The 27,173-nt window shown below is 34.6% G+C and overlaps 1 protein-coding gene across 14 annotated transcripts in view; it reads left to right on the top strand.

Annotated features, from left to right (window-relative positions):
• NBEA (neurobeachin) overlaps positions 1 to 27,173 on the top strand; it is a 480,010-nt gene that overhangs the window by 63,318 nt on the left and 389,519 nt on the right. For all 14 annotated transcript variants that reach the window (XM_071804835.1, XM_071804807.1, XM_071804804.1 and 11 more), the window contains exons 2-3: positions 20,807 to 21,038; positions 26,872 to 26,972. In XM_071804835.1, coding sequence (XP_071660936.1) covers positions 20,807 to 21,038; positions 26,872 to 26,972 — 333 coding nt within the window. The remainder of the gene's footprint in view (positions 1 to 20,806; positions 21,039 to 26,871; positions 26,973 to 27,173) is intronic.

Below are 27,173 nucleotides of genomic sequence, written 5' to 3' on the forward strand. Positions count from 1 at the left end.
CTGGTCTGTATTTAGGAACGTGTGTAGTTTGTATTGCAGCAGTGGGTAGCAGAATGAAAAAAAAAAAAAAAAAAAAAAAAACAAACCAAACAATGTATGCCTTTTTTTCCTTTTCTCTTTTTATCTTAGACTGGTGGCCTCAATACACAAGTTTGAAATATGTAATCAGATTATTAAACACAATAGCAGTAAAAAAAAAAAAAAGGAAACTTCATGAAATCTGAGAAAATAACAGATGGATCAATATAATCATTCGTTATGTCTTTCCCAGACATCTCCTTTTTAGCTTGTAAAATAAAAGCAATGCATGTTTAATGTCAGGTGTTTAACCAAAAATTTTACAGTATAGGTACTGTGACCTTGTTTGTTTGTTTGTTTGTTTTTCCAGCTGTGTGACTGTAAAATATGTAATTGTCCAATCTGGTGTTCCTTTGTTTCCAGTTAGTCTGGTATAGACAGATTTGAAAGGTATCTTGGACTTCAGCATCTGTGGCACTTGAAAAACCTTTTTGAGAGTCCTGTTCTGTAGCTAAATAGGTCAGGTCTTCTGTGCCCTGAATAGCAGCTAAAGTACTTGGTTGTCTGAACTTCACCCAGCCATCCTTTTTCTTTGCACTTGGCTTTGGTGCAACCCTCAACTTTTTTTCATAAGTCCAGTTAGATGACCTGAGTTGCTCTTCCCTTATCCACTGATGCTGGAATCCCATCATAGTAAGTCACCAGATTTGTCAGGCACGATTTGCCCTTAGTGAAGCCATGTTGGCTTTCACCAGTCATCTCCTTATTTTCCATGTGCCTTAGCATCATTTCCAGAAGTTGTGTAAAGCACCTGATATAAAAAATCCCATTTTAACTTTTAAAAAGAAAAAATGCATAGAGATCTGTCTAAAGAAGTAGTGGAAGGTGTGTTGTCTGGGGTGGCGAGAGGAAGAGAAGAGTTGGTGAGTTTTGATGACAGAGGTAGCAACATACTACGTTATCGTGTATGAGTATACTGTTTGAGTCTGTGATTTGTGAGAACTGAGTGATGCAACAATGTTCTTCTATGTCTTTCTGATGAAATTTGACTGGGTTTTATGATGTTGAGGAGAATCAATGAAGCACAAATATGTGTAATAAATACCCTTTTTTTGTATGTACAAAGTGTGAGCTTGATTTACGCTGCAACCCATGTTATTCTTCAGTCATTTCTTTAACACAAGTTATCATAGAATGTTGAAAGTTGGAAGGGACTCATAAGGATCATCTAGTCCACCTTCCTGCTCCTTGCAGGATGACCTAAAATTAAACCATATGACTAAGAGGATCATCCAGCTGCTCCTTGAACTCTAATAGGCTTGGTGCTGTGACCACTCTCCTGGGCAGCCTGTTCCAGTGACTGACCACCCCCTCAGTGAAGAACCTTTTCCTGATGTCTAATCTAAATTTCTCATGACACAGTTTCACACTATTTCCCCATGTCCTATGACTGGTGAACAGAGAGATCAGCACCTCCAACTCTGCTGTTCCCTTGAGGATGGTGTAGGCTGCAATGAGGTTCCCCCATCAGACTTCTCCAAGCTGAACAAACCAGGTTACCTCAACCACTCCTCTTACCCTTGAAACCATTCACCATCTTGGTTACCCTCCTCTGGATACACTTTCATAGTTTGACGTCCTTCTTGTATTTGAGGCAGCCAAAACTGCTCACAGCACTTGAGGTGGGGCTGCACCAGTGTGGTATAGAGTGGGACAGTCATCTTCCTTGACTGGCTCGCAATGCTGTGCATGATGCATGGGGACGTGGTTGACTCATTTTGCTGACAGGGCACACGGTTGACTCCTATTCAACTTGTCATCAACTCAAACCCCCAGATCTCTTTCTGTGAGGTTGCTCTGCAGCCTCTTGTCCATTGATTTGTATGTATAACCAGGATTACCCCATCCCAGTGGAGAATGCGGCACGTAACTCATTAAATTTCATACTGTTGGTGATTGCCCCACTCTCTAGTCTAGCCAGATCTCTCTGTAAGGCCTGTCTGCCCTCAAGGGAGTCCACAGCTCCTCCTAATTTAAGATCATTGGCAAACTCACTTAAAGCACACTCAATTTCTGCATCCAGATCATTTATAAAAACATTAAAGAGCACTGGCTCTAACATTGAGCCCTGGGGAACCCCACTGTGACTGGCTGCCAGCCTGATGTCACCCCATTTACTGTAACTCTTTGAGCCTGACCTGGGAGCCAATTATTCACCCATCATTTTATGGACTTGTCTAGCTGTGTGCTGGACATTTTGTCCAGAAGGATACTGTAAGATACAGGATCAAAAGCTTGGCTAAAATGAAAACAAACAAAACCAACAACAAAACAAACAACAACAACAAAAACCAAACAAGCAACCAAAAAACCACACATCTACATACTTCCTTTGTTCAACTGGATGGATGACTTTGTCATAACCGGAAATTAAATTAGTCAAACAAATAGTTAGAGAGAGATTGTAGAGAAAGAACTGCCATGTAATGAGGTATTAGCAAATGTACCCAGCACGAAATGCCTGTATTGCAGCTGATGACCTACTTTTTGAAACAGGAGACATTTATTTAGCTAATTCATTATTAACAGTCCGTTTTAGTGTGTCTATGTTCCTAGTTTTTGTGGCTTGATATAAAATTTGGGTTATTGATCTGAGGAAAAATAGATTTTTATGTTGTTGGTTAAATATCTTTATTAGTGTCTTTAATAAATAACTCTTAATCATTAACTTTCAAATGTAGATTACTAAAGATACATGGTTATATGCAACTTTAGTTTCTCATAGGTATTAAGACAGTTGTCATATTAAAAAGATGAGCATTCTGAAATAATAAAACAAAAAATGGAAAAAATTAACTTTCTGGAAGCATTTTGCAGGAGTTTAAAAAATTCCATTCCACCAGTAATCTCATGTAAGCTTGAAATACTACTTAGGACATCTGATTAGACATTAAATGCATGTAGTTAAAGAATTTGAATATTTAGACAAGACATTAGTGTTTTTACACTGCTACTAAAACTGAGTATGCTAAATACTTCATATTGAGTAAGTTTTGATGCATTTTGAAGAATCTTGTAAATTCAGATTTTTTTAAGAAATTTATATAATTTGAAAATATGTAACAATGAAATAATATCTAAAAAAACCTATATAATGATTAAAGAGCAACTGAATAAATTTTCTATTTTGCTAGTTGATAATGGTTTCTGAAGAATTCACTTTTGAAAGAGCTTTTAGGGATGATTATGATTATTATTATTATTTATACAGCCATCCTTTTTCCATTTGTATAACTGTTCAGTTTCCTCTGGAGTAACATTTTCACCTAAATCAAGTACTGATTCTGTTTTACACTGGCCGAAAGGGGAAGAACATACTCTCAGTGTTAATCATGATGAACTAACACATAGGTCTCTGAAAATATTTGTGAATATTGAAATATAAATTAAAATTACTGTATTTTATTAATTATAAGTACTAGAAATACTATTAAATATGCATTAATATAAAACAATGTGTTTCATGAGGTAAAAATACTGAATAGCTAAAATAATACTTTCAGATTACTTTTCTCAAATTATCTCAGTTGCTGTTTACCGTTTCACGTATTTAAGATTGAACTTGGGCTGTTTAAAATGAGATCTGAAAAGTCCTTTTGATGGTGCTGGCTTTACAGTATTAAATAAATATTTTTAAAGAATGAACTGTAGCTACAGTTTCTTTTTTATATTTTCTTCCCCTTTATAAATTGTTTAAGAAGTTGAAAGAGGAGGAAAAAGTAAGTGAATCCAGCCATTTGAGGAGGCCTTGTTTAAGTGTCTTTTCCTCTGCTTTTATTTTTACTTAGTATTTTATACTTTTCCCTCACAAACAAAAGGTGTATAAATGTCTTTCATGATGCAAAACCAGTCACATAACAAGTTTGGCTGGTACCTTGTGTGAATTACTTCTAATTTGATCTTTTTTTTTGACTTTCTAATTTCAATTAGATGAATATAATAGAGGGGGGTTTTGTCTTTTTAATAAAGAAGGTATATTAAACTCCTTTGTATTCTAATTTCTTTTCTAAAACATGATTGAGGAATACGTTAGGCAGCTCCAAACAATCACTTTAAATGAAAACTGTGATTATTTTAGAAATGACGACTTAATTTTAAGACACGGCTACACAGAAGAAGTGTAATTAAAATGAGTTCAAATTCTTTTAAAATCCTCTTTTCTTATAGCCCCCTACCACCCCCCCTTTTTTTTTCTTTGAATCAGAGACACTTCTGCTGAGTAGAGGTAAATCTTATTTAAGTATTGAGAAAAAAAAAATCATTAAAAATTTTGTAATTTGGCAAATGTTTTTAACCAAGATATGTACTATGATACATATGTGTTTTGAAATTATATTAAGTTTATCTAAATAGCAACTAAATACAATGTTAAAGGAATAATCATGCATGTCTCTAATAAATTTCTCTTTTACTGCAGTGACGAACACTTGATTTTCCTCCATTGTGTAACGTTGTAATTACTGAGACTTCAATTGTCTTGTAATCAAATGAAATTGTATGTGGTCTCAGTTTTACACAACTATATGATGCCTTAAAAAGAATGCTTAGTACATATAGAGCTGTGTAATTAGTTTTGCAGATGGAGTGTCTGAACCTCAGACCACAGGAATATTTTTTCAAAATCTGGATCTGAGTCTTGGAGAGACCATCAGAGTCCATCCTTAAGTTTTCCCTCCAATCTTCTGCCTACATTAGTTGAGTAAATGCTGAGTACGTATTGTATCAAAATATGGAGGAAATATCAAGATATGATGGAGTATTTTGCTGGAGAAATATGTTGCCTGTAAACCATATTTTTCATAAGCACTTATCTTGTGGATTTTTTTTTAAGCAAACCAACTAAAGGATAAGGTATTGCTGTGAGTGAGTGGTACTTTTTTTTTTTAATGTTATTTGGGGTAGGAGAGGCTTTAGTATCATAATTCTTTATTAGTGAAATTATCCTTTCATTTTAAACTATATTTAGCAAATATATACAAATACAGGAATCAGAGATGGGAAAGGAGAGGTTTGGCGTTTACAGAGAAGTATGGTGCTCATGTTATATACTGTATTTGTATAGTGTACATATCTAAACAATGAGTATGTGGTGCAATTAACATTTTTGGAAGGTTTTTTAGAAATCTGTTTCCTCCTTATCCTGTAAAGAGTAACAGAAGGTCTGGTTTCATTTCATATCTGCTACACCGTATTAACTGTGCTCTCTTACAAATGCTCTTATAAATGGCCTCACAGTTATATTAGTTCTGTGAAAAAAACATTTTGGCTCTCAGTAGCAATCATAAAAGCAAATTAAATACTAGGAATCATTAATAAGGAAAAGATGAGAAAAGGCATTTCTGTGCAACTGTATAAATCAATGGTATGCCCGTATTTTGAATGTTGTATGAAGTTCTGGTAATTTCCAATCTCAAAAGAATATATTGGAAGTAGCAAAAAGTATGAAGAATAAGAAGAGTGATTAAATGTAGATTTTTAGATGATGAGTGACTTAAAGTAGGATGGTTCAGCTTGGAAAAGAGATGACCAGGTATATTTGAGATAGAGGTGAATAAAGGGGAAAATGTGATGCAAAACACTTGTTCCTTGCTTTTCCAAATGTACTAACTAGAGAGCTGAAATTAAATAATCCTATAGCAGATATATAACAAGATATTTTTACATAAATTGTGAGGAAACTGTAGGACTCATTACTATAGGATGTTAAGGATCAGAAAAGATGAGAGTTCAGGAACTAATTAGAGAAATTAATGGAAGGAAATCCATCAGTTTGTTGAAAGAAAGACATTATTTCTGGATCAACGAATTCCTGTGTCATAACTAGTGAGTGGCTAGGACTCTATAATGGAGAAAATTCAGTATATACTTATCCTGTTCTTGTACTTTTTGTAGTTATTTGGCATTTTGCCACTGGGATAGCTTATTCCAACCACAATAATTAGGTTTCGTTTCCATATGAGTTTACTCTTTAGAAAGATGGGTGTATGTTTTTCAAGTGCTGAGATTTTTTTTTGTAACAAAATCATAATATTAACTAACAAAAATAGGGAAGAAACACACCTTCGGTATTAGAATAAATCAAAATTTTCACTCTTATCTTGACTGTAGGTGCAGAATTGCACTGAACCATAGTTATGCTGCCCTTGGCTCTGGATCAAGTAAAAAGGTGAAAAATACAAGCAGTTGTACATAAAATGGTATTCGGTTTGGGAAAGCTGGACGATTAAGAAATTCAACAAACTTCTTCTATAAGAGAGACACTTTGACCACTGAAAAATTGTTTCTTATGCTTATTTATTTACCTTTCAGTTTTCTCCCTTAAAATTTTTCCCTGGCTTTTATTCTTGGCTGTGTTATCTTCTGCAGGCTAAATGAAAGATTTCATTGGATGAAGAACTGCATAATAAAATAAAAAGAGGGGGGAAAAGGCAATTGGGATGCACTTCTGACTGTGTAAAACAACTGCCATTGTGGTGCCTCCTTTAGTGGTTGAGGTTTTAGGTTTTACCCTTGCACCAAAAAAAATTGTCTTAAATCGTTAATGACATCTAAAACCCAATGGGAGACCAGTTATAAACCAGAGCAGTTGTCTTACACTATCCTGAAAGTTATTTAGGGAAGGAAAGAGGACAAATATTGACAAATCTGGTAAAAAAAGTCTTAGTCTTACAAACCTAAGTATCAGTATTTGCTTTTATAACCAAGGAGAGCTTCTTTTAAGGACTTAGAGAATTTTTAAAAGAGCTTTTAAAACACAATCCCTGTCCTTTATCAGTATCTTACTCGCTGTTGAGGACAAGAAAAGCATACCAAACAGTATGAGTTATCTTGATTTTTCTTTAAAAAAAAAAAAAAAAAAAAAAGTATGGGCTGGCTTTAGTAGAAAATTTAGGTTATGATGATTATTTCATGTTACCAAAACTGAGAAGCCACAGGAGTTTTATAGCTGTTGATATGGAATTTTCCTGTTAATTTTGCCAGCCCTGACACCTTATAATTCATGTGTATGTGTAATGCGATGGTATCCTTCTGCATTTTTGTCTTATAGTAAACAACATTATGGTTTTGCAAATTATTGTATTTACTGAGTAATTACTAATGCTTTGTGTACTAAGTAATTAGATTTAGACGTGTATTGTTAGCTATAAATTAAAATTTATATGACAAACTGCACTTATCAAGGGAACAAAGTAAGCTTTGAGGTAAATCCATGCTTGTTTCTACATTTGACTTTGTGCTTATTTATAAAATATAATCAACAGGCATTTCAGACATTAAAAAGAATTATTTAGGTTCCACAGGAAGCCTTTGTTCAAACTCTATTAATAAGTTTAACTCAATTATAGATTATATTTTTTCTGTCATTATTTGCTGGAATCCATGTATCTTTTTAATAGAAGAAAAGCCGACTTTCTGTACAGAAACTAACTTGAGCTCTTCACTGTGCCTAAACACTAGATTGTTTTCTCCCATGTTAATTTCTAGGGAAAGAAAGAAAAGTCTTTATAGTAAGTTGTTAATCCTTTAGGCATCTAATTAAAAATAGAAGATTGTTGAAAATGACCCTATTGAAATTGCTTGTAGTGCTTCACATGGTGATGAGTGTTGCCATTGGAAAGTTTCCAAATATTGATACCAAAAATGTTACTAGGTGTCTCAGAATAAATGTTGTAAGTAAGTAGCCGAATCTTGAGAATTAAGGATACTTCTTTGTTCTTCCCATTAAGCTTCTGCTTTTCAGCAATGTGAAGTGGAGGGTAAGACCACTATTGTGCACCTCTCACTTCAATGTTATTTGAGATCAGGTATCCCTGGTGGTTCTCCTGGGCTATTACTCTATCATTAATCATTAATGTGAACAGGATACTTTTGACACCTATGTGTATCAGCTGGAAAATGGCACTGTCACAACTAAGTTCATTGGAATTGTTCTGCCATGATTTATAGTTTCCAGGCTTTTAGAGTCTCAAGTGTTTTATGACAAGGGAGAAGAGTTTCAGTTAGCAATAAAAGCAGTTAAAGACCCTGAAAAAAAGTGAAAATTTAAGAGAAAGGTGGACGTGAGCATGTAATTTAAAAATGTGTAACAGCTAACCTAGTCTTCATGAGAGGAATGTGAGTAATTCCTTTTCTTACCAAACACTAGTGCAGTGGTATAAAAACAAAGCAAACTGGGTTAATGGCAAGTGGTTAAGTGAATTGCATAGGTTTACTGATTTACGGAAACCTGATTGCAATATGTAAGCTACTTAGGTTAAACTTCTTTACTACTTTTTCTTCATGTTCAAATAGTCATATTCTTCAGAATAAAATGTAGATTATTTCTGTGTCAGATACTGAATATCTCAGGTAACCAAATTTTCATTCAATATGACAGAACAGGTAATTAGGGAAATATTTTTGCCCATAGGTTCTCAGGAGGGACATGGGATATAATAATGTATACAGTATGCTGTGTATAATAATCCCCTTAGAGTGTATTGCACAGAGACCTGCTTGTTGACAGTGACTGAGTGACAGGTTATACTGTGTAGGTTTACAGGGGATGCAGAGCAGAAATGTGAGGCCCTATGTGGGGCAAAGTCAGAGCATTCTCTGTCTCACAGGAGCTTGTAGAAGAGTTGCTGGTGGGAAGGGGTGACAAGGGGGCTCCTTCCTAGTGAGGGGAAAGCAGCTTGTGCTAAAAAACTTCAAAACAAACAAACAGAAAAACTAACTGCTTTGACAAGTACATTTGAATAATAAGAAATGTTGTTATCCGTGAAAATAAAACCCAAATGTTTTGATTCACTGGAGACTTCTGTTGACTAAAGTAATCTATTAGAATTTATAGGAAATACAATCTGTTCGCTTCTCTATATGAAGCTGGGGAAGCAGGAGTGTGTGCGTTGTAGGAATTTTCAGGTGTTTTTTTGTTTTGTTTTAACAGATATTGCTATCTGCACAAACCTTTTGTGTTACTGTTAGTTGTGTAATACAAATTAAATTAAAAACAATGTGTAATTATTGCAAGTTTAATGTTTCCTAGTCTTTCAACTTTTTTGATGGTGTTCTCTCATAATTATATTAAACCTCTGCAAGGTTTCCTTTACAGAGATGATATATTATTCAGACTACCTTAAAAAAATATGTATACATTGTGATTGTTGAGAAAGATTGTATTTTTTTTAAGTCACCATAAAGAAACTGGTAAATGGCTGAAAAAAATAAGTAAGAGATGCTCGTGACATACTAGATTTGCTTGTGCAAGCTACAGTGATGCAAGCACATAGTCTTATTAGCAGAAGAGGCTAGAAGAGGCTACCGAAGTAGCTGCAAAATCTGTTTATTTTCTCAGAATACATTTGTTTTGTGACTTCAGTAACTCTCAGTTATTTCAGTTTCTGTCTTGGAAACAAAAGAAGATAGATTAAAGCAAAAACAAACAAAAAAAGCACAACCCCAAAGAACTTATTTTAAAATGAAACTGGTTACTGAAGCCTAGAAATTAGAAGCCTATTAAACCTTTCATGAGCTTATATTGTACTTGCATCTGTATCTCGAGCTTCAAGTGAAGCTTGTGAAAGTGAGAGAAGACAGCCAAGGATGGGCTGTGAAGTATTATAAGGAAAATGAACTAGGAATATCTGTGTAGTAATTCCATGTTTCATGCTCCTTAAGCTATGCTCATCTATCAGCATCTTTATAGTCTGTGAAAATCAATTTTTAATTTTTGCTTTCACTTATCTGGCAAGCCTAAGATACTTGGGTTTGCATATTAAAGTAAATCATCATTAACTGTTCTCTTTTTGGAAGTAAGGAGGTCCTCTTATCTAATAGAATGATCTCTGATTAAGTCTAGATCAGAAGGAATATGTAAGAGGAACTAAACTGGACAAAGTGAAAACAAGTTGACCCTGTTAATTCCAAGCTTGAGAATAGTTTTGATTTTACTTCCCTGAAAATAAACCTGCAAGGTCTGTTTCTTCCTCTTTCAGTATTCAAGTTTAACATCTTAAACTAAAAGCCTATATTCTGCTGGAGCCCAGAAAGGTCTGCTGGAGATTGATGTAAGAAATGAGAAAACACAGCAACACTAGATTGAGGGAATGACTTCTGATTTTGTGGTTTCGGTTAGGTACTTGTACATAAAATGCATTTATCAATATTCATTTCTGTCAGAAGTGACTGGATTGCTTTTCCAGCTCTAAGTGGGCAAAATTTGTTCTGTGTCACACTTGAAAACACTACTGTTGCATTACTTCTAAGGTAGAACTTTTACTTTCAAGGAGCTACAGTCTTGTCCTAACAAAGCTTTTATGAGGGCATATGTTTGAACGTTATCAGACTAATTTCTGGCCTACTCTGAAATCAAGTGTTCTTTACAGTTAAGAACAGCTGGAGAAATTTGTGCCAAATCACCCACTTTTTTTTTTTTTAACATACTTAGAAAAGTTCTGACTTTGGCAAGTATGTGTTGAAAAAAACCGGGAAGAGGAGTTGAAATTTTCTCTTAGTGAATCATTAAGTCAAACTGTTACCTCTGGAAGTTACAGAGATTTGAAGTGTATCTGAGTGTAATTGATGCTTGTCTCAGTAAATCATATGTATGCTTGCCTGCAGTTGATCTACCATTGTTTTCAATGCTTTGGTTTAATGCAGCCTTGCATTAGTATTGGTTTGCAGAATATGGTATAGCAGTGTACCCGTAATTCTAATTTTAAGGTGTCCTCAACATACCTCTCTGCAATACCTTTCTCTTTATTTGACTTTTAGATCTGTGCCCTATTCAGAAGAGCAGTCTTCTGACTTTTTATGCATTGAAACATCTCTGGTATTTTATTTATTTGATTTCTATTTTGTGTTTTTATTATCAGAGGAGCAAGTTAATAAAACTCAACTAATCTGGCCTGGACAATTATGTGTTATACATGTTACCACAATTCTAATGTACTGCAGTCCTACAACATTCTTACTATAACAAAGATAGTTCAAACCACGCCTTGACATTGTGCTCTTAAAAAGATAAATTAATAGAATATATATATAAATAATAGAATGTCATTTACATTCGTCAGGTGGGGTTTTTTTTGCTATTTTTTTGGTTATGTTGTTTGTTTTTTGTTTTTTTTTATTTTTTCTGTTGGTTTGGTTTTTTTTTTTAATGTGTGTTTGGTGATGGGTTTGCTTATTTGTTTTTGTTTTGCTTTCTTTTGTTTTTCCTTCCCATGAAGTTATGGCCAAAGAATTTCAACACCTCATCATGATAAAAATATCAGACTCTAAGCAGGCCTCAGTAAAGGGAACAGTTTTGGTGAGCAGAACAACTAAATTTTTTTTTTCCCTTTATTGCATTGAAGTAGCTTATAGTTTTGATACTAAGAACTGATGAAGAGAGTCTGAAACAATGTCTCAAGACACATGTAACTCAGTTTGAATACACAGAAACCTTTGTTCCTTGCGTACAGTTCCTTTAAGGGTGTTTCTTTGGGACAACTTGCTGAAGTGACTTAATGTTACCATTGCCATTACCAAAGCATCACCATTATGGTTAGATAAGTACTGAAAACTGCTATTTGGCAGGGTTTATCAAACGAGTGAACATTTCTTCTGGGACTTGGGGAGTACTGGAATCACAGGACTGGACTGACTGGGTCTTGACAGACATATACCTTGTGTCTGTTACCATTTATAATTACACCTTCTAACATGCTTGTTTTATTTGGAAAACCCTCCAAAGATGAAAGTTCACGCCCCCTTTAAGCAACGTATTAGAGCTGCGTTGTGCCAGCTTTGCCATCTGAAACAGCAGGATGATTGTTTAGATAACTGTCACTTTTTTTTTAAGGAAAGCATCAATAGTGCCTAATAGACCTGTGTGTAATTTTTCTACAACAAATGTTTGACAACTTCTGGCTTTGTCCTTTCATTGTAGAGACATCTTACTGCTGGTGCTGGAGATATTATTTAGAGCTGTCCTCCAGAAGTTAAAGGAAAATAGACAGATCTTGTAATAATTTTCACTTTAGTAATTTTATGTCCCAAGGGAGCTAATGTCCTGAGGCAGGTAACAATGACATCAGGAGGTCATTGGTAAGTACAAAGTTAATCTTCATTGCTTATAGGGCCTTTGTTCTTTCACAACATGCATTATCTTCCAAGCAGTTCAAATAAATTTTTAATGACTCTCTTCATGCTCGGAATAAAAAATATCTGAAATCTAAAAAAAGAGGAAAAGCTGTAGGTATTATCAAAACTATTGACTTACAGAAAATGACTGTAAGACAGGGAAGGGCATGATAAAATGCTTTCCCTATATAATAGTGGTTTAACAGGCAAGCTTGTTTGAAATGAGGAATAAACATTCTTTATAGTTTATTCAGCAAATTTGGATTTTGATGTTCTGAGACAAACAATGAAGTGTGAGTTTTTGGAAGAACGCAGCAGGCCAGGCTCAAGGTTAGTTGGACTCAAGCAATTTGCTGTATGGGATTATGGTTTGACACTGTAATTTACAGGGTTTTTGCTTCAGCACTTTGTTAAGACCACTTACACAAGATTCATTAGAGTTTACTGAACTGAGCAGTGCTGCTTAGCGAGCAAAAGTGTGTGACCTACATTGAGGACAGAAGACAAAGTTTTAAACCATGGTGGGTTGATCCCCACCACCAAATAAGCACCCACTAGCTTACCTGCTCCCACACCTTCCACCCCTTGCCTCCTACCAGTGCAATGGGGGAGAGAATCAGAAGAGCAAAAGCATGAAAAAACTCATGGGTTGAGACAGAGGCAGTTTAATAAGTGGTGGAGGGTCGAGGCACAAGTGATGCAAAGGCAATCACTAGTCACCTCCTGCAGTCAGACTGATGCCCAGCCAGTCTTTGTACAACCCCCAGTTTGGAAAGACCACCCTACAGTGTTCTTGCTGAGCATGCTGATGTGGAACACCCGTTGGTGAGTTGGTGCGTTGGTGCCAGCTGTCCTGGCTGTGTCACCTCCCAGCCTGGTTGCTGGGCAGGCAGGGTGAGAGATGGGCAGCCCTGGCACTATGTAAGCAACAGCGAAAGCCTTGGTGCCTTATCAGCACTGGTTTAGGCACAAACAGAAAACACAGCAGCATATATGGGCTGCCAGGAAGAAAATTAACTCCATCTCAACCAGAGGCAGTACACAAACCTACAGCAGTGCCTTCCTCACCAAAAAGAAATTAGCGGTAAATCTTTCACTAAAATATTTTTCAGCTTGCGTCGTAACAAGCTTGTGCTTGAAAGTACCAAAAGTGAAGCTGAACATGTTATTTCATTCATATTTTCTCACCACGTACAAAGGACATTTCAGTTCTTTTCTTTGAATACTTTAAAATTGTCAATAAACTGATTTGGTATCATTCCCTTAGTGGCACACTGCTATGTGTGTGCTGTACATTATTCAGGATATAAATGGTTTTGAAGCCAGAATGAATGAAGGGTACTTTCAAAAGGGTATAGTAATGCAGAGAATTACGTGCTGTTGCAGTGATTCACCTGAGAAACAGACTTTTTAGTGCTGTCATTTGGTTGTAATCCATACTGTGAGCACACTGGGTAAGATTGATCTGACATAACTTTAGATGTGCCTGTCTGAACTAGTTGTCCTTTTATAGTCAGTGAAAAGTATTGCATTTCCACTGAAAGATTTATTTCATCCTAATGTTGCATCTAAAACCAGTGAGATGAATCATTTCCCAGAAGCACCTTTTGCTTTCCATTGATGACAAATACAATTTTGAAAATTAGCCCAGATACACATTTCTGTAATTGAGATCTCTAAAGAACTCCATTCAGACTCAAGCATTAAAAAAAAAAAAAAAAGTGCTAGCTATAGAAAACATCTGGTTTAAGTTTTTGTCACTTGCGTTTTTCTCTGTAGTCATATCAATATATTAATATTTATGTTAACAAGTACATGCAATCAGCAAACATGTCAGTCACTGACAAGTTTATTTTGTTTAGGATTTTAAACACCTTTACCTAAAGAAATCTTCATTCATGCAGATGAAGAAGAATCTTCCCAAAAACCTAAATTAATTGTTTAGAAATTTAAAGGTTTAGGTAATTACCAGAAAATAGTAACTTGGGTCTTTTTCTTCCCAAGTCTATCACTGCTTTTGTCAGACTACTGTGTTTTAATGCTTGAATTGGAGCCCTGTCTTTCTCAAGCAGTAGCAGCCTGCTTCCACGTACTTTGAACTCTCACTGGTGATTATGAAATCAATTAATTTTTTTTTTTTTTTTTTGTAGAAAAGATGTTCCAGTTTGAACAGGAATTATTCTTGAATATTATGTGATGGCCCTTGTTATCAAGGGTAGAAAGTTTACTAATTTTCTCTTTAAAGCAACTAATTGATTTGGAATATTAAGAGATTTGCACTCCTATCTCAGCTGATTATTTCCAGTGGAAATTTGTGCCAAATGCCAAGTCAGCTGTTTTGCAATGCTTAAAAAGATTTATGAACATCAGGGAGAGGAAGAGAATTAATAATTATGTTTCCAAACGGCTTACCTCCTATACTAACAATGCCAGATTTTTTTTCCTAGTTGTATATGTATATATTTTAACCTAAAGTGGTTGTCACAAACTAGTCCAAAACAGAAGAGAATGGTTGTCATGCTGGCTGTCAGACGCCCTCATTTATTTTTTGCTTTAGAAAAGCCAGAGCAAGTATAACAGCAGGTAATTAGGAAAGGGAAGGAAGGAGTGCCTTGGTGCAAATCTGACCTGCGTGGTGTTAGACCATGTAATTATACTATTGCCATAATTCAGTTTTTCAATGGCACTGTCTCTCTAGTTTTTATTTTTGATTTTTGTTGAAATGAATGCAGATAGGAATTAAATTTGAAGGAAACTAGAAAGAAGTCCTTCTTTGACAGTAATGAACAGGAAATTTAGAGATGTAGACATCTGAAGACTTTGGTTTATTAATTCTGATCCACTTTCTTTGATCAAGACAAATAAACTACAAGCCTGTTAATGTAAAGAGCTTTTGGATTTGTTGTAGATAAGAACAATCAAATTTCACTTTATGCTGGATAATTGTGAAACTTAAAAATATCTTTGCCCAGAAGTGTTTACAGATTAAATACAAGTAGTAGTAGATGGTTACAGATAATACCTTCTTGTCCTTGTGTGCAGTCTTGTAATTAAGATGACATTTGAAGAAACCAAAAACTCTGTCAAAAATATATTCTTAACAATTAGAAGTAAGTTTCAGTTGTGCAGATTAGTAGTTCTTAAGACTCTGAATCAGACAATAAAGAGAGACAAATATGCGTAAAATGTTCAAAGTAAACAGAAATGTCCAGTTTAGGTATCATGAAACTTCATCCAAAGAATGAGTGCAGAACATGGAAAAATAGACTATTCTGAGAAATTTTTAATACTTAATCTATTTAACATGAAAGTGATTGCAAAGAAAAATGTTTTATTTGATATCCCTGTAGTTCAGATTTTCACATTTTATTGTTACTGCTTATTTGTATTATTATGTCATTCTTTGTTTAGCAGAATGCGCTCATGGCTTTGATTTAACCAAAATACATCAAATGCCTCTAAAATATCTTTTTCTGTCTCATGCACCTCTTAGGATCCGTATGCTTGAAAGTTATTTGAGGTGGTGGATTTTTTTAATCATAGATTAAATTGTGTTGAAAAATCTTCGTGTCTTCAGGTTTGGTGTTTTTTTGTTGTTGTTTTGCTTTTGTTTTGTTTTTTAATAAATTCTCCTAGAATAATATTTTCTTTGAATTTTACATCATTCAGCAGCATTATCATCCTGATATTGCATTTGTTTATTTCTTCTAAGATTGACTGCCATCTTTCCTTCTGTGTTTATCTGGTGGATTTTCAAGTTGAGAAGCCATCTGTTATTGGACAAAAAGAGGCTGACGGGTGACTTAATTGCTCTCTACAGCTTCCTGAGGAGGGAAAGAAGAGAGGGAGGTGCTGAGCTTTTCTCCCTGGCATCCAGTGACAGGATGTGCGGGAATGGTTCAAAACTGCGCCAGGGCAGGTTTAGACTGAGCATAAGGAAGCATTTATTTACTGAGAGGCTGGTCAAATACTGGAACAGGCTTCCTACAGAGATGGTTGATGCCCCAAGCCTCTTAGTGTTTAAGAGGCATTTGAACAATGACATTAATAATATACTTTCCGTCAGCCCTGAACTGATCAGGCAGTTGGACTAGGTAGCTGTTGTAGGTCCCTTCCAACTAAAACTATTTTACTCTATTCTCTCTTCATTTCAGTCCATTCTTCATTCAGAACTTTATTTGAAGAATCTGATTCTCAAGAATTCTGATTTTCACGAAAAGAATTTAATTCTAGATCTTCAGCAGCACATATTTTATTCCATTTTTATTCTATTTCGTGAGAACTGATCTGAATATACTATCAGGTGTATGTAGAAAATTTATCTGTTTTGGGGGAGTATTTAATCTCTGTTCTAGATCAAAAGGGCGTAAAAGACCAGGCTAAATTCTGCATAGACGCAACACGTTAGGAAGAAACATTTTTATTGAATAGCATAATGAATGGCAGAAGCTTACTGAGGAATGGCCACATTATTCAGAAAAATTGAGATTCTGGGTAGTGCAGCTGCTTTTGAGGATGGTGGTGTAGATTAAGATGAGTTCTTGGTGCAATTTGCAAGGAGTGTCAACCTGTCATTGTAAACAACCTCAGGATAGGGAATATTGCCTAATTTGCTTATAACTGCCAGTTCATTACTTCTTCAGGAGGACTTACGTTTGTTGCCCATATTCATCTGACTTGGAACCATGATCTAACATTAGTTTGCTGCTTCATTGCTTACAGCTGTGCTGTGAAAGATGCAGAATAGTTAAACAGTGATACATGAGCTCGACAAAGTACAAGCAATAATTCAAGATGCTTAATCACAGTGAAAGCATGGTCTTTACTGAATATTGAATGTTCACTTGAAGAATGCAGATTGAGACCGAGTGTTTGACATTAGAAAAAAGGTTGTATTTGAGATCTGTGATACGGAAAGAGCACTGGTTTATAGTATGGTATACCAACTTCTGTAAAGATTTCTGTCTTAGTGTTAACATTGTACTCTCTGAAATTTGTCGTACTACAGAACTCTTCTACATGTTATATTAAAAATAAGTTGCTTTATGGCAGTATGATTTAATTTTTTGTGTGTGGTATTGTATGCAGAACTGCACCCAAATTATTAAATTGCAAGTTCATTATGAATTTTTACAGTTGCCTACTGACAGTTTTTCATGTGGCATAGTCATTTAAAGTTAGACCCACAGAGGCTGCAACATATCTTTTCTGGCTGATAATAGCAGATTTGAGAGCCTGTCCTTTTGTACGTATGGGTAAAACTATAATAATATGCTGTTACTTTGCATTTGCTAACTTTGAATTCTTATATGTTGTTGCCTGGCCACTTGATACCACAAAATCTTTGCAGATCTCGTTAGCTGATGGGTTTTAACTGCATTTAATGATTTTTGGCTCTTCTGTAAACCTTGTCCTTTCATTAGCATCCGCACTTGTTACCAGCTCATTATCACTGTGGTTCTTCACTGATAACCTCCCTCTGCTGTGAAGACCGACTGGTTATTCCTCTTTACCTACTGTCTTTTGCTTGGGAAATGCAGGTGTAGAAACATTGTTAGAAAATGCTGCTTGCTTTTTTTTTTTTTTTTAATAGCAAATGTTCTTCTTCTTTTCTTGGCTGAATTATATTTAATTTTTCACATTTCAAAGCAGAGGTGGTTGCTTTGTATTACTTCTCGAACACAGTTTAGCTATGGTAATTTATTTCTGTATACTCTATTTTCATTTAATTTCCTTTGTCTCCTTAGACTTCCTTTTATCATGACTATTAACATTTCTAATTTGTGTTGATTTTTAGTATGACTACTTTAAAAAAGTAACTGTTCCCCCACCTTATTAATTTTTGCCATCACCATTAGTTAGTTCATTAATTTGTTTCCTTTATTGAGAAAGTTGATTTTAATGATAATTATAGTCACTGTTAGCAGCTGAAATATGCTTAAACTACAGTTAAGGGCAAATCATGTACATTTTAATGTTTTCTTTGGACTATAAATCTCTTGCTGCCAAATGGACAAGTAAAATAGTTGTAGTCATAGCCCAGTAGAAGATTCTCTGCGAAACAAATGTTATTAGCATTCAATGTATTTTTAAATGCAGATACACTGAGAAGTTTTATATATAGTGGCAGGTTGGTTTTAGTAGTGACTTCAGACTGATACACTGAGCTCTATTTCAGTCCACTTTAGATGTTACATATTACTATATTTATTTACATTAGTGAGCAAATACAGTTTGAATTCTTTTAGTCTGTTGTGAATTATTTTAATCTGTTTTAACCATTCTATGTTAGTTTATTAATTTACATTTACAATAGTTTTACTGTTAATAGTGTTTGAGGAAAGGAAGATCAGTCAGTATTAAACCCCTGCATTCCAACTGAGGTATACTAGGTTTTTTTTTTGCTTGATTTTAGGTCTATCTGTTATCAAAAACAAATGGTGGGATTCAACTCTCCTAAATTAGGTATCTGGAAGTTGTACATCTAAATATTATCACCGAATTGTTGAGGTTGGAAGGGATCTCTGGAGGTTCTGTGATCCAGCCCTCCTGCACAGTTCGGGCCAACTAGAGCCAGTTGTCCAGGTCCATGTCCAAACAGTGTATCCATGGGTGGGGATTCCATAAATATGGTTTATCATCCTAGATTTCCTGCATGGTAAAAAATGGAAAGAAGCAGACACTTGCAGAAGGTGCTTCTTTGCATCTTAGGATAAGCATCTAACAGATTTAATTGAATGTCTTCTGCAGGTGCCTGTTTTACCTCTCTGTGTTTTTACCATAATCTCAGAAAGGCTTATCCAGGTGGAGAGAGACCTGAAAAAAACAATACAGATTGCTGGTGAAGTGTGCTCCAGTTACTGCTGGTTTCAGAAATACAAACTCCACCTGGGTTTCTTGAAAGTGTGGTGTTTTCCTCTGTAAAATTATTCCATGTTTCTAAAGAACGACTACAAAAAGAATGTGCTTCTAACTTTGACAAGTTTTATTGCCTGCCCTTAGTATACTTTGTGTTTACCAAATATGCAAATATATGATATACAGTCACAAGTACTAAAGGAAAAGACTAACCATAATTAGGAAAATAGTTTTATTTGGATGCAATTAAATGTTTTGGGAGAACTAAGGAGGTAGTCAGTTTATATACTTAGTATATTAGAAGCTTTTATGTTAGAAAATTTTAAATTGGATATTAGCAATTAACTGATAAAAAGTCATTTGTAAGTGGATGAAATTATGAATTAGCATAGAAGCCAAAGCTAGTCCTTGCTTAATTGTATTAATTCTGTCTGAAGATAGGGTCTGAAAGGAGACTTGGAATATTTGGGTAGGTTTAACCATCAAAGAAAAGTAGGCAGAGTATTTCAGTTTGCTTTTTGTTTGGAGTTTAATTTGAAGGCAACCAATTGCTTTGAAATAGGCTACGAAACAGCCTTTTGTTAGAAGTGACTATTAAAATACTGCACTTATGAGAGATGAATTCTTTGAATATCTTTAATTTAAAACATATTGCACTTTTAATTATATAACTTCCTGAAACAAATAGAAAATAATATCTTATAATTAGTTTAGTTTTCGTTTATTCTGTTCTTTTTCCTTCCTGAATTATATATTTGCAGTTATTGAAATTTAACATTGGTGCTTATAAAATTCTTCAAGGTTATTAGAATAAAGTGGGATACATAAGAGTCAGGCTTAATTTTCTTCAAAATTGAAAGACGTTTCTGCCATTAAAAGTGGATTTTTTATTTTTTTTTAACTAAGTTTCATATTCAGTTCAGTAAGGTGTTTTGAGTTAATCTTTTTTAAGTTATACAAGTGACTGAAATTGGTGAATTCTGAAATTGATGAATTCCATTCCTGAAGATATAGTGGTTTTTTTGGTTGGTTTGTTTGTTTTTTTCAAGTGTCTGGGTAGACAGGAGTCAGGCTGTGATTTCAATAGTACTGCTGTTAAATCACTTCTCATCAGAGTGCTTCTTCTTTGGCTTTCCTTGGCCACACGATGAACCTATCTGTAATTAAGCAAGTTTTCCATGTGTGCTGTGGTCCAGAGCAGATCACTGATGCATTTTCTGACCATGACTGCATGACTCTTTGGGTGATACAATGGAAAGGGCAGTAAGGTCTTGCTGACACGTAAAGGTCGGCTTGTAATGGGAGAAAACATAGCTAAGTTATTTTCAGTGTCTTTTTATTTCTAAGTAGGCAAACTTCTTTTCGGAGAACTGTAGAAAAGCTTCAGTTGCATTTGAGCTCTTCAGATTCTGCAGCTTCTGCAGCTTCTGCACTGCATCTCTCTGGGCCAGACTACCATTTTGGTTACTTTGCAGGAAGGAATATTTCAAATATATTTTGATTTTACTTTATGAAAGTGTTATATTCAGCACTATGACAAAATTGAAGGTAATATTTTATGGTATTAACGTGTATATTTTGTACAAGCTATGTCTTTCATAGCATGATTGTTAATTTGCTGTCTTATGGATCATAGCTGTGAGTTTATTGAAATTAATTCTGTCATCATGCAAGAAATATTCAGTGTTGGTCACAATGAAAGTATGAAAGGCACTAAACTGTGTGTTTCACCTTGTAATGCTGTTCTTGTTTTCCTTTGTAGCTGGTTGGTGGTGAATTTGATCTAGAGATGAACTTTATAATCCAGGATGCAGAGAGCATTACGTGCATGTCGGAGCTTTTGGAGCACTGTGATGTAACATGCCAAGCAGAAATCTGGAGTATGTTCACAGCAATTCTGCGGAAAAGTGTCCGTAATTTACAGACTAGCACGGAAGTTGGTTTAATTGAACAGGTATTGCTGAAGATGAGTACTGTCGACGACATGATTGCAGGTATAAGTTGCCAACTGATAAAATAATTATTGCGTTCTTGACCTGTCAACATTTTGTGATTATGGAGGGGCTTGGGATGTCTTCATTTTTGGTTAGTACTTCTGTTATGTCAGAAGTACTTTTTTATCAGTTTCAGAAAAATGACAAAAATATATTCTTAGTTTATAATAGATGTTGATACATTGTTTAAAATAACTGCCCGTTAATTCATCTGAGAAGAGAATGTTATTTTATTAAGGAAAAAAAAAGGCAATTTTGAACATAATTAAGAACCGTACATGTTCAACTATTTTAGGCTTTAAGTGTATTGCTCGTTTTGATTTATTCTGGTTTTAGAACTGTTATTATGATCCACTTTAAACATATTAAAAATTATTCATAGCTTTGAATGCTGGACATTTGGATTATATTAAACAATGATTTCATAGTGTATAGCTGTGTTCCCTATCTCTTTGGATTTTATACTTGTGGGTTTTAACATCCTATGATTTCTTTACAGCATTAAAAGAAAATAACTTACTTTGTTTGCTTAATGAAAATAAGCAGTGAAGTTGTTGTACAGTGAAAGTTTTCAGAGTAATATTGAATGAGTTTCTGTTATTCCGCCTGACATCGTCTCAGTAGTAGGGTACAGATTGAAATCCTGAATTACTTGATTAGAGGAGCAGGTTGGGTTGTCACACTTAAATGTGGCAACTCAGAGCTATGAATGATTAGTATTTATCTACTCTTTATTTTTCTTGGGAGAAACTTAAGCCAAGCTATTTCTTTCAACTCAGTATGAAAGTAATTCTCAACTTTTATGTAGTTTGGGACTGATAGTAGAATACTTAAATTGTGAAGAATTATTGAAAGATTGAAGAGGTTTGTGTTCTCTAAGATTTTAGTTCATGTTCTGATTCCTGCCACACATCTAGGCTTTGTGAAACAGAAAATCAGCAAGGACTTCAGACCAGAAACGAGAGGAGGATAACAGCAGCATGAAAGCTGGATTTTTGGGGAATGTTTTTGTCCTTGGCTTTTTTTTTTCAGTATACCAGTATCCCTAATATTAAGTATTTGAAAAAGCTACATCCTGTATTTCAAAGCAAGTCTTGGCGACCACCTTGTTGATTAGAAACGTGTGTGCAAATGCTGAAACCAGAAATGTTATGCTGAATATTGTACTGCAAGATTCAGGCTGAAATAGATCAATAGATTCACAAACCAATGTTTTTCTCAGGTATGTTTTGTTTTGCAGGACTTGTAAATATGTCGGAATAGTATAGGGGCAAAGATGTTGTTTTCTTCCACATTAAATGTAAAACATTAGTTGATGAAACCGAACATTTCTATCTTTAAGTTTCGCTCATGGAGATAATGTGCTTACATCAGTAATCATACCAATAAAATTTGTCTAGTTTGAGTTCTCTTAAATACTGCTTCTATATCTGGCAAATATAGCTGTAATGATGTTGCCATTAGAGAGAAATTTTAAAAAATGCTTAGCTAATTGTGGAAGTCAGAAATCAAGAGTATAGAATCTGACTATCTGGCTTCCAGGGGCATTTGGGAATTAAAGAATCACTCTGAATTTACAAGTATTAATATAAGGCAGGGGTAGTACATTAATATAAAAGTTAATGGAGCCTCTACCCCATTAATCTTTTTCTGAGAGTGGTCACACTGTACTTCAGAAAGAAACCTTCCACAGAAAAACATCAGCAAGATTGCTCATCTGTATACTTCTATGGATTAAGAGAGCACATATTTAATTTAAATTCAAAGCCAAAAATTGGAATTCTGATGGCATTTTAGCTCTGTAGTGTGTGTCAAATTATCTCAACAGTGTTCTATGTGTCATGAGCAGGGATTTAACAGAATCGTGCTTTGTAGTGTCTTTCCCTCATAACTGTAAATAGGTGGGAATGTGTTTTTTTCTGACAATTATTCTTACAAAGACATGGAAGCAACCAAATTCATCATTTTGCTTTTATCTCTTGATTTCTGTAAGCACTGCATCACCGTTTTATAGATGGCAGCAATTGTGGTAAAAAGTCAGAAGTAATAAATATGGTCAGGTAAAAACTAGTTCAATGGCAAGCACTTGATAATAGACAGCAGATGTCTGTAGAACTGCTTTGCCCCAAGTATTTCTTTAAACTTTCCAAACCCAGAGTATAAAATAAGAAATTTTGGGGCAAAATGATTTTCAACATTCCAGGAGGATGTTTTGAACAAGAGTTGGGTCAGTGCTTACTCCGAGGAAGTTAGTACCACTTTCTTCTCAATACATTTGCTAACACTGTGTCAGCCTAATGTTTTGCAGTTGGTTTTTATTATCTGTAAAGGGCACAGGTTTTCTCTTTGTTTGTTTGTTGTTGTTTTGGTTTGGTTGGGTTTTTGTTGTTGTTGTTGTTGCTGGTTTTTTTTTCCAATTGTTATTTTTATTTGTTTCTTTGAGGAGCTGTTTTTCATCACCTCACCCATTCCTTTCTGAAGTGCTGTGATTAGACCTAGATAAAGTTTAAATAGACAAGACAGGCACAATATCTGTTTTATGTTCTGACAGCATGCTTTCAGGACAAATTTAAGTCTGAAGCCACTCATCTCTGGTTTTATGAAAGTAAGACGACAGCAAATAAACAAGTACCCAGCCCTTTGCAGTGAGAAGAACTTGTCTGCCGGTTTAGATGAAGACTGTCAGATTCCTGAGGTTTCTCAGCACTTAAAGTATCTCACTTCTTGTGATTTTGCAGATTCAAGCTTAAGAACCTTGAAAGTCTCACTTGCAATCCAGATGGGATAATTTCCACTTGTATTCCAATTTACTTTCCGGAAGCATCACCTGTCAAGTCATCTTTGTACTGTGATGATCTGTTATACTAGGATAGGGAATGGTCAGCCACTTTATTAATGGTTAAGGGGAAAAGATTACTAAAATATTTGCATAGGCGATTGGCACTTTAAAAAAAAAAATAATCAAACGACAAAAAAAAACCTCTTCCTTGAGAGATTCTCTTTTTATAGTTCTCTGTTTTCAGGTGATGAGTAGTGAAGCAGATCATCTGCTCTGAGAGGCTCTTTGGGATAGTGTGTCTGTGGTACCTTCAGAGATGTCTGAGTGGTGGATGGGAAAGTAGCCTGAAGTTGTATAGAGTGGTTATGTCTCCCTTGATGCCCATTATATTTCCCTTAGTTCTGTTGTGATGCTGTAGATAATTGTTCTAAAATTACTGGAAGAAGATTGTCAAAAGATGCCATTAACAGAAATAAAATCTGTTGCATTCAGTGCATTTTAGAAATGCATTAAAAATGAGAAGCTATGCCTGTTTTCTCTTTCTGGATTTAATATTATTTTACAGAATCTTGTTTCTGAAATGAGATCATAGGTACGAGTTATATATGTGATCTTATTTAATATAAAAAAATGAAGTAAACATTAAAAAAATCCAATTGTAGTACGTTCTGTGACCTTTGTCCATTTATAGATGAGTGGATTATTAGGATTTATAAACCAGCTGCAGACTGACTCTATTATATGAGAGTTCTAATAAATATGAATAAAGTTACGTAATAGAGTACAGTTCTTTTTAACTCTTGTTGTACTGAAACAAGAAACAAACCTTCTTTAAAGATGTCTACAGCAATATTTTTAAATAGCATTAGGTATTTTGACTTCCACAGCTGTTCTTTGCTTATCTCTAATTGTTACCTGCTGGGCTTCAGTCTTTCAGGTGTTTATTTTACCCAGAGTTATGTTGTTGGGGACCTTACCGTTATTTCTTTCCATCAATGTTTTATTAATGATTTATAAATGTGTATTTCAATTGCCTGTGGGTTATCAACGTCTTCAGTAGAAATAAGAAATTGTATGTGCCATAAGGTGGTAGTTATAACAATGAAACAAAGCAGTACATGTTCAGTAATTTGAAAAACCTGCCAATCATTTCTGTGTTTGACTGTATTAATTTATGCTTTTGTTATCTATGTTTTTAATGATGTCCTGATTTTTGCCAGCTTTGCTTCAACAACTTTACTTGTACACAACACTTTGTAGAGGAAGGAAATTTTGAAGTAGCTTGATCTTTAAAAGCAAGCTAAGGCTACAAAATAAGAATTGAAAATTCTCAGCCAAAAATTAGTATTCACTTGTTCTGATTTTCGTTTCTGAGTGTCCAGTGTATTACTGTTCTCAGTTTCTGATCACATACAATATGTGCAATCACTGCCAGCTTCACATCACAGGCTGAAGGCTACGTAGAAAAGTGGGCAGATGCCTGAGTCATAGAATTAATCATCGTAAAAGACATGGGATTTCTTTTGTTAGCTTTATCTTGCTTTCCCTTAAGAAACTCTGTCACAAATATAATGTGTCACGAATTTTAAAGGGAAGATTAAATAAACTCTTCCTTTAAAGAAAGGGGCAGGGGAAAAAGGGTCTATATTTGAACATTAGGAAGATATTGAAATCTTCTGGTGAAAATGACTGCAAGTTACAATGTTTTTATTTTGCCTTTCCTGGCATGCAGTTTCACTCACTGAACAACTTAGTATGTCTCCTATAAATTAAATGATATTTCATTCTTCAAACATGCCTTTTGCTTACTGAAGACCCAGAGGTTGGGTTTGTGATGGAACAAGTTAAATATGTATTGATGGTTTTTATTCAAAAACACTTACATAGGGAACTGTAGAGAGAGAATTTGCTTTAAAACAAAATATCAATGCAAAATGTCCTTGAAAAGGATGGATTCTTTTTAAGACTGCTCTTTGTCAGCATCTTTCACTGATGAACAAGGAGAACAAGCAGTCCTCTAAATAAGCCAACATGAGCTTATTTACATCTTCTATAAGCTTTATGGGAGTGGATTTTCTGATTGTTGAGCAGATTGAAAAAGTTTGTTAATGCTGCTTCTATTGTGTCCTACCTTTTTTGTTTTGCGAACTCTGTACTTCACAGCTTTATCTCCGATTTAAACTTCTTCTGCCACAGCCATGAAGACAAGCAAATTGGATTTCCTCCTGCTAGAGGAAGTAGTAGTTCTTAGTAGTGTGTTTTATTCCAGAAGAAAGTGTGGAGCGTAAAGCAAGGTCCAGCATCCCACAAGCTAACAAATCCTTAAAATGAAATTCTGTATTTTAAAATAGAGATCTAAGCACAAGTGGTAATTTTAAACTTGATATTCTCTGAAAGGCAGGCTATGTCATGCTATTACTTTAAAAGTTTATGGGTTTTAAGATGTTTTAATGAGAGCTGTATTACATAACTTTGTTAACAATTTTGATAACTTCTTTTTATTGTATTTTATTGTTTTTTCACTATGATTTTTTTAAGGTTTTTGGCATTCATTTGTTTGTTTGTTTTTTCTGTCCTTTCATTATGGTAAAAAATGGAAGCATTATCACTGTAGCAAAACTGTGGGAACCATAGAAATTGTCAGTATAATGTGCTGTACTTAAGTTAAAGAATAATGTCAAACATCTTTTAGGTCAGAAATGTTTGAAAAATACGAAAGTCAGAGGAATGAAGAAATCCTTATCCCAAAAGTTTGTAACAGAAAGGAATAAGCAAGAGGTTCATGATGTATGATGTATGTTGTGAAATGGGGAGAATTAATTCTTCATAAGTTTAATGGATACTTTGTTCAAAATCTAAAACTTCATATGTAGATTTATTTTTAAAATAACTAAAACAATGAGAATATGAAATCCATTGTAAAATATTTAAGGCAACTAAGTTTGATTTTCAGAATTTGTGAATACACTTACTAGTAAAGATATTAACTTTTTCAAGCTTTTTTGTCAAAACAATGAAATTCAGAGTTCAGAATAACTTTATTTTCCTTTGAAGATCTTCTAGTTGATATGTTGGGGGTTCTTGCCAGCTACAGCATCACTGTCAAAGAGTTGAAGCTTTTGTTCAGCATGCTGCGAGGCGAAAATGGAATCTGGGTAAGCTGTGATCAGATAAAGCATTAAGTGTCATTCCATTAGAGCCTGAAGTTTACATAAATTGTCTCCTGGGACATATAAACTTGATTTTTTTTTTTTTTTTTAATGTTGATTCAACATATGTTTATGAAGTATTTTTGTTAACTACTTTAGAGTTAATTTGCTGTGCTGTTTGAAAATCGTCCAGTTTCCATTGTAGCC

Source organism: Patagioenas fasciata, chromosome 1 (assembly GCF_037038585.1).
Source record: "Patagioenas fasciata isolate bPatFas1 chromosome 1, bPatFas1.hap1, whole genome shotgun sequence".
NCBI lineage: Eukaryota > Metazoa > Chordata > Aves > Columbiformes > Columbidae > Patagioenas > Patagioenas fasciata.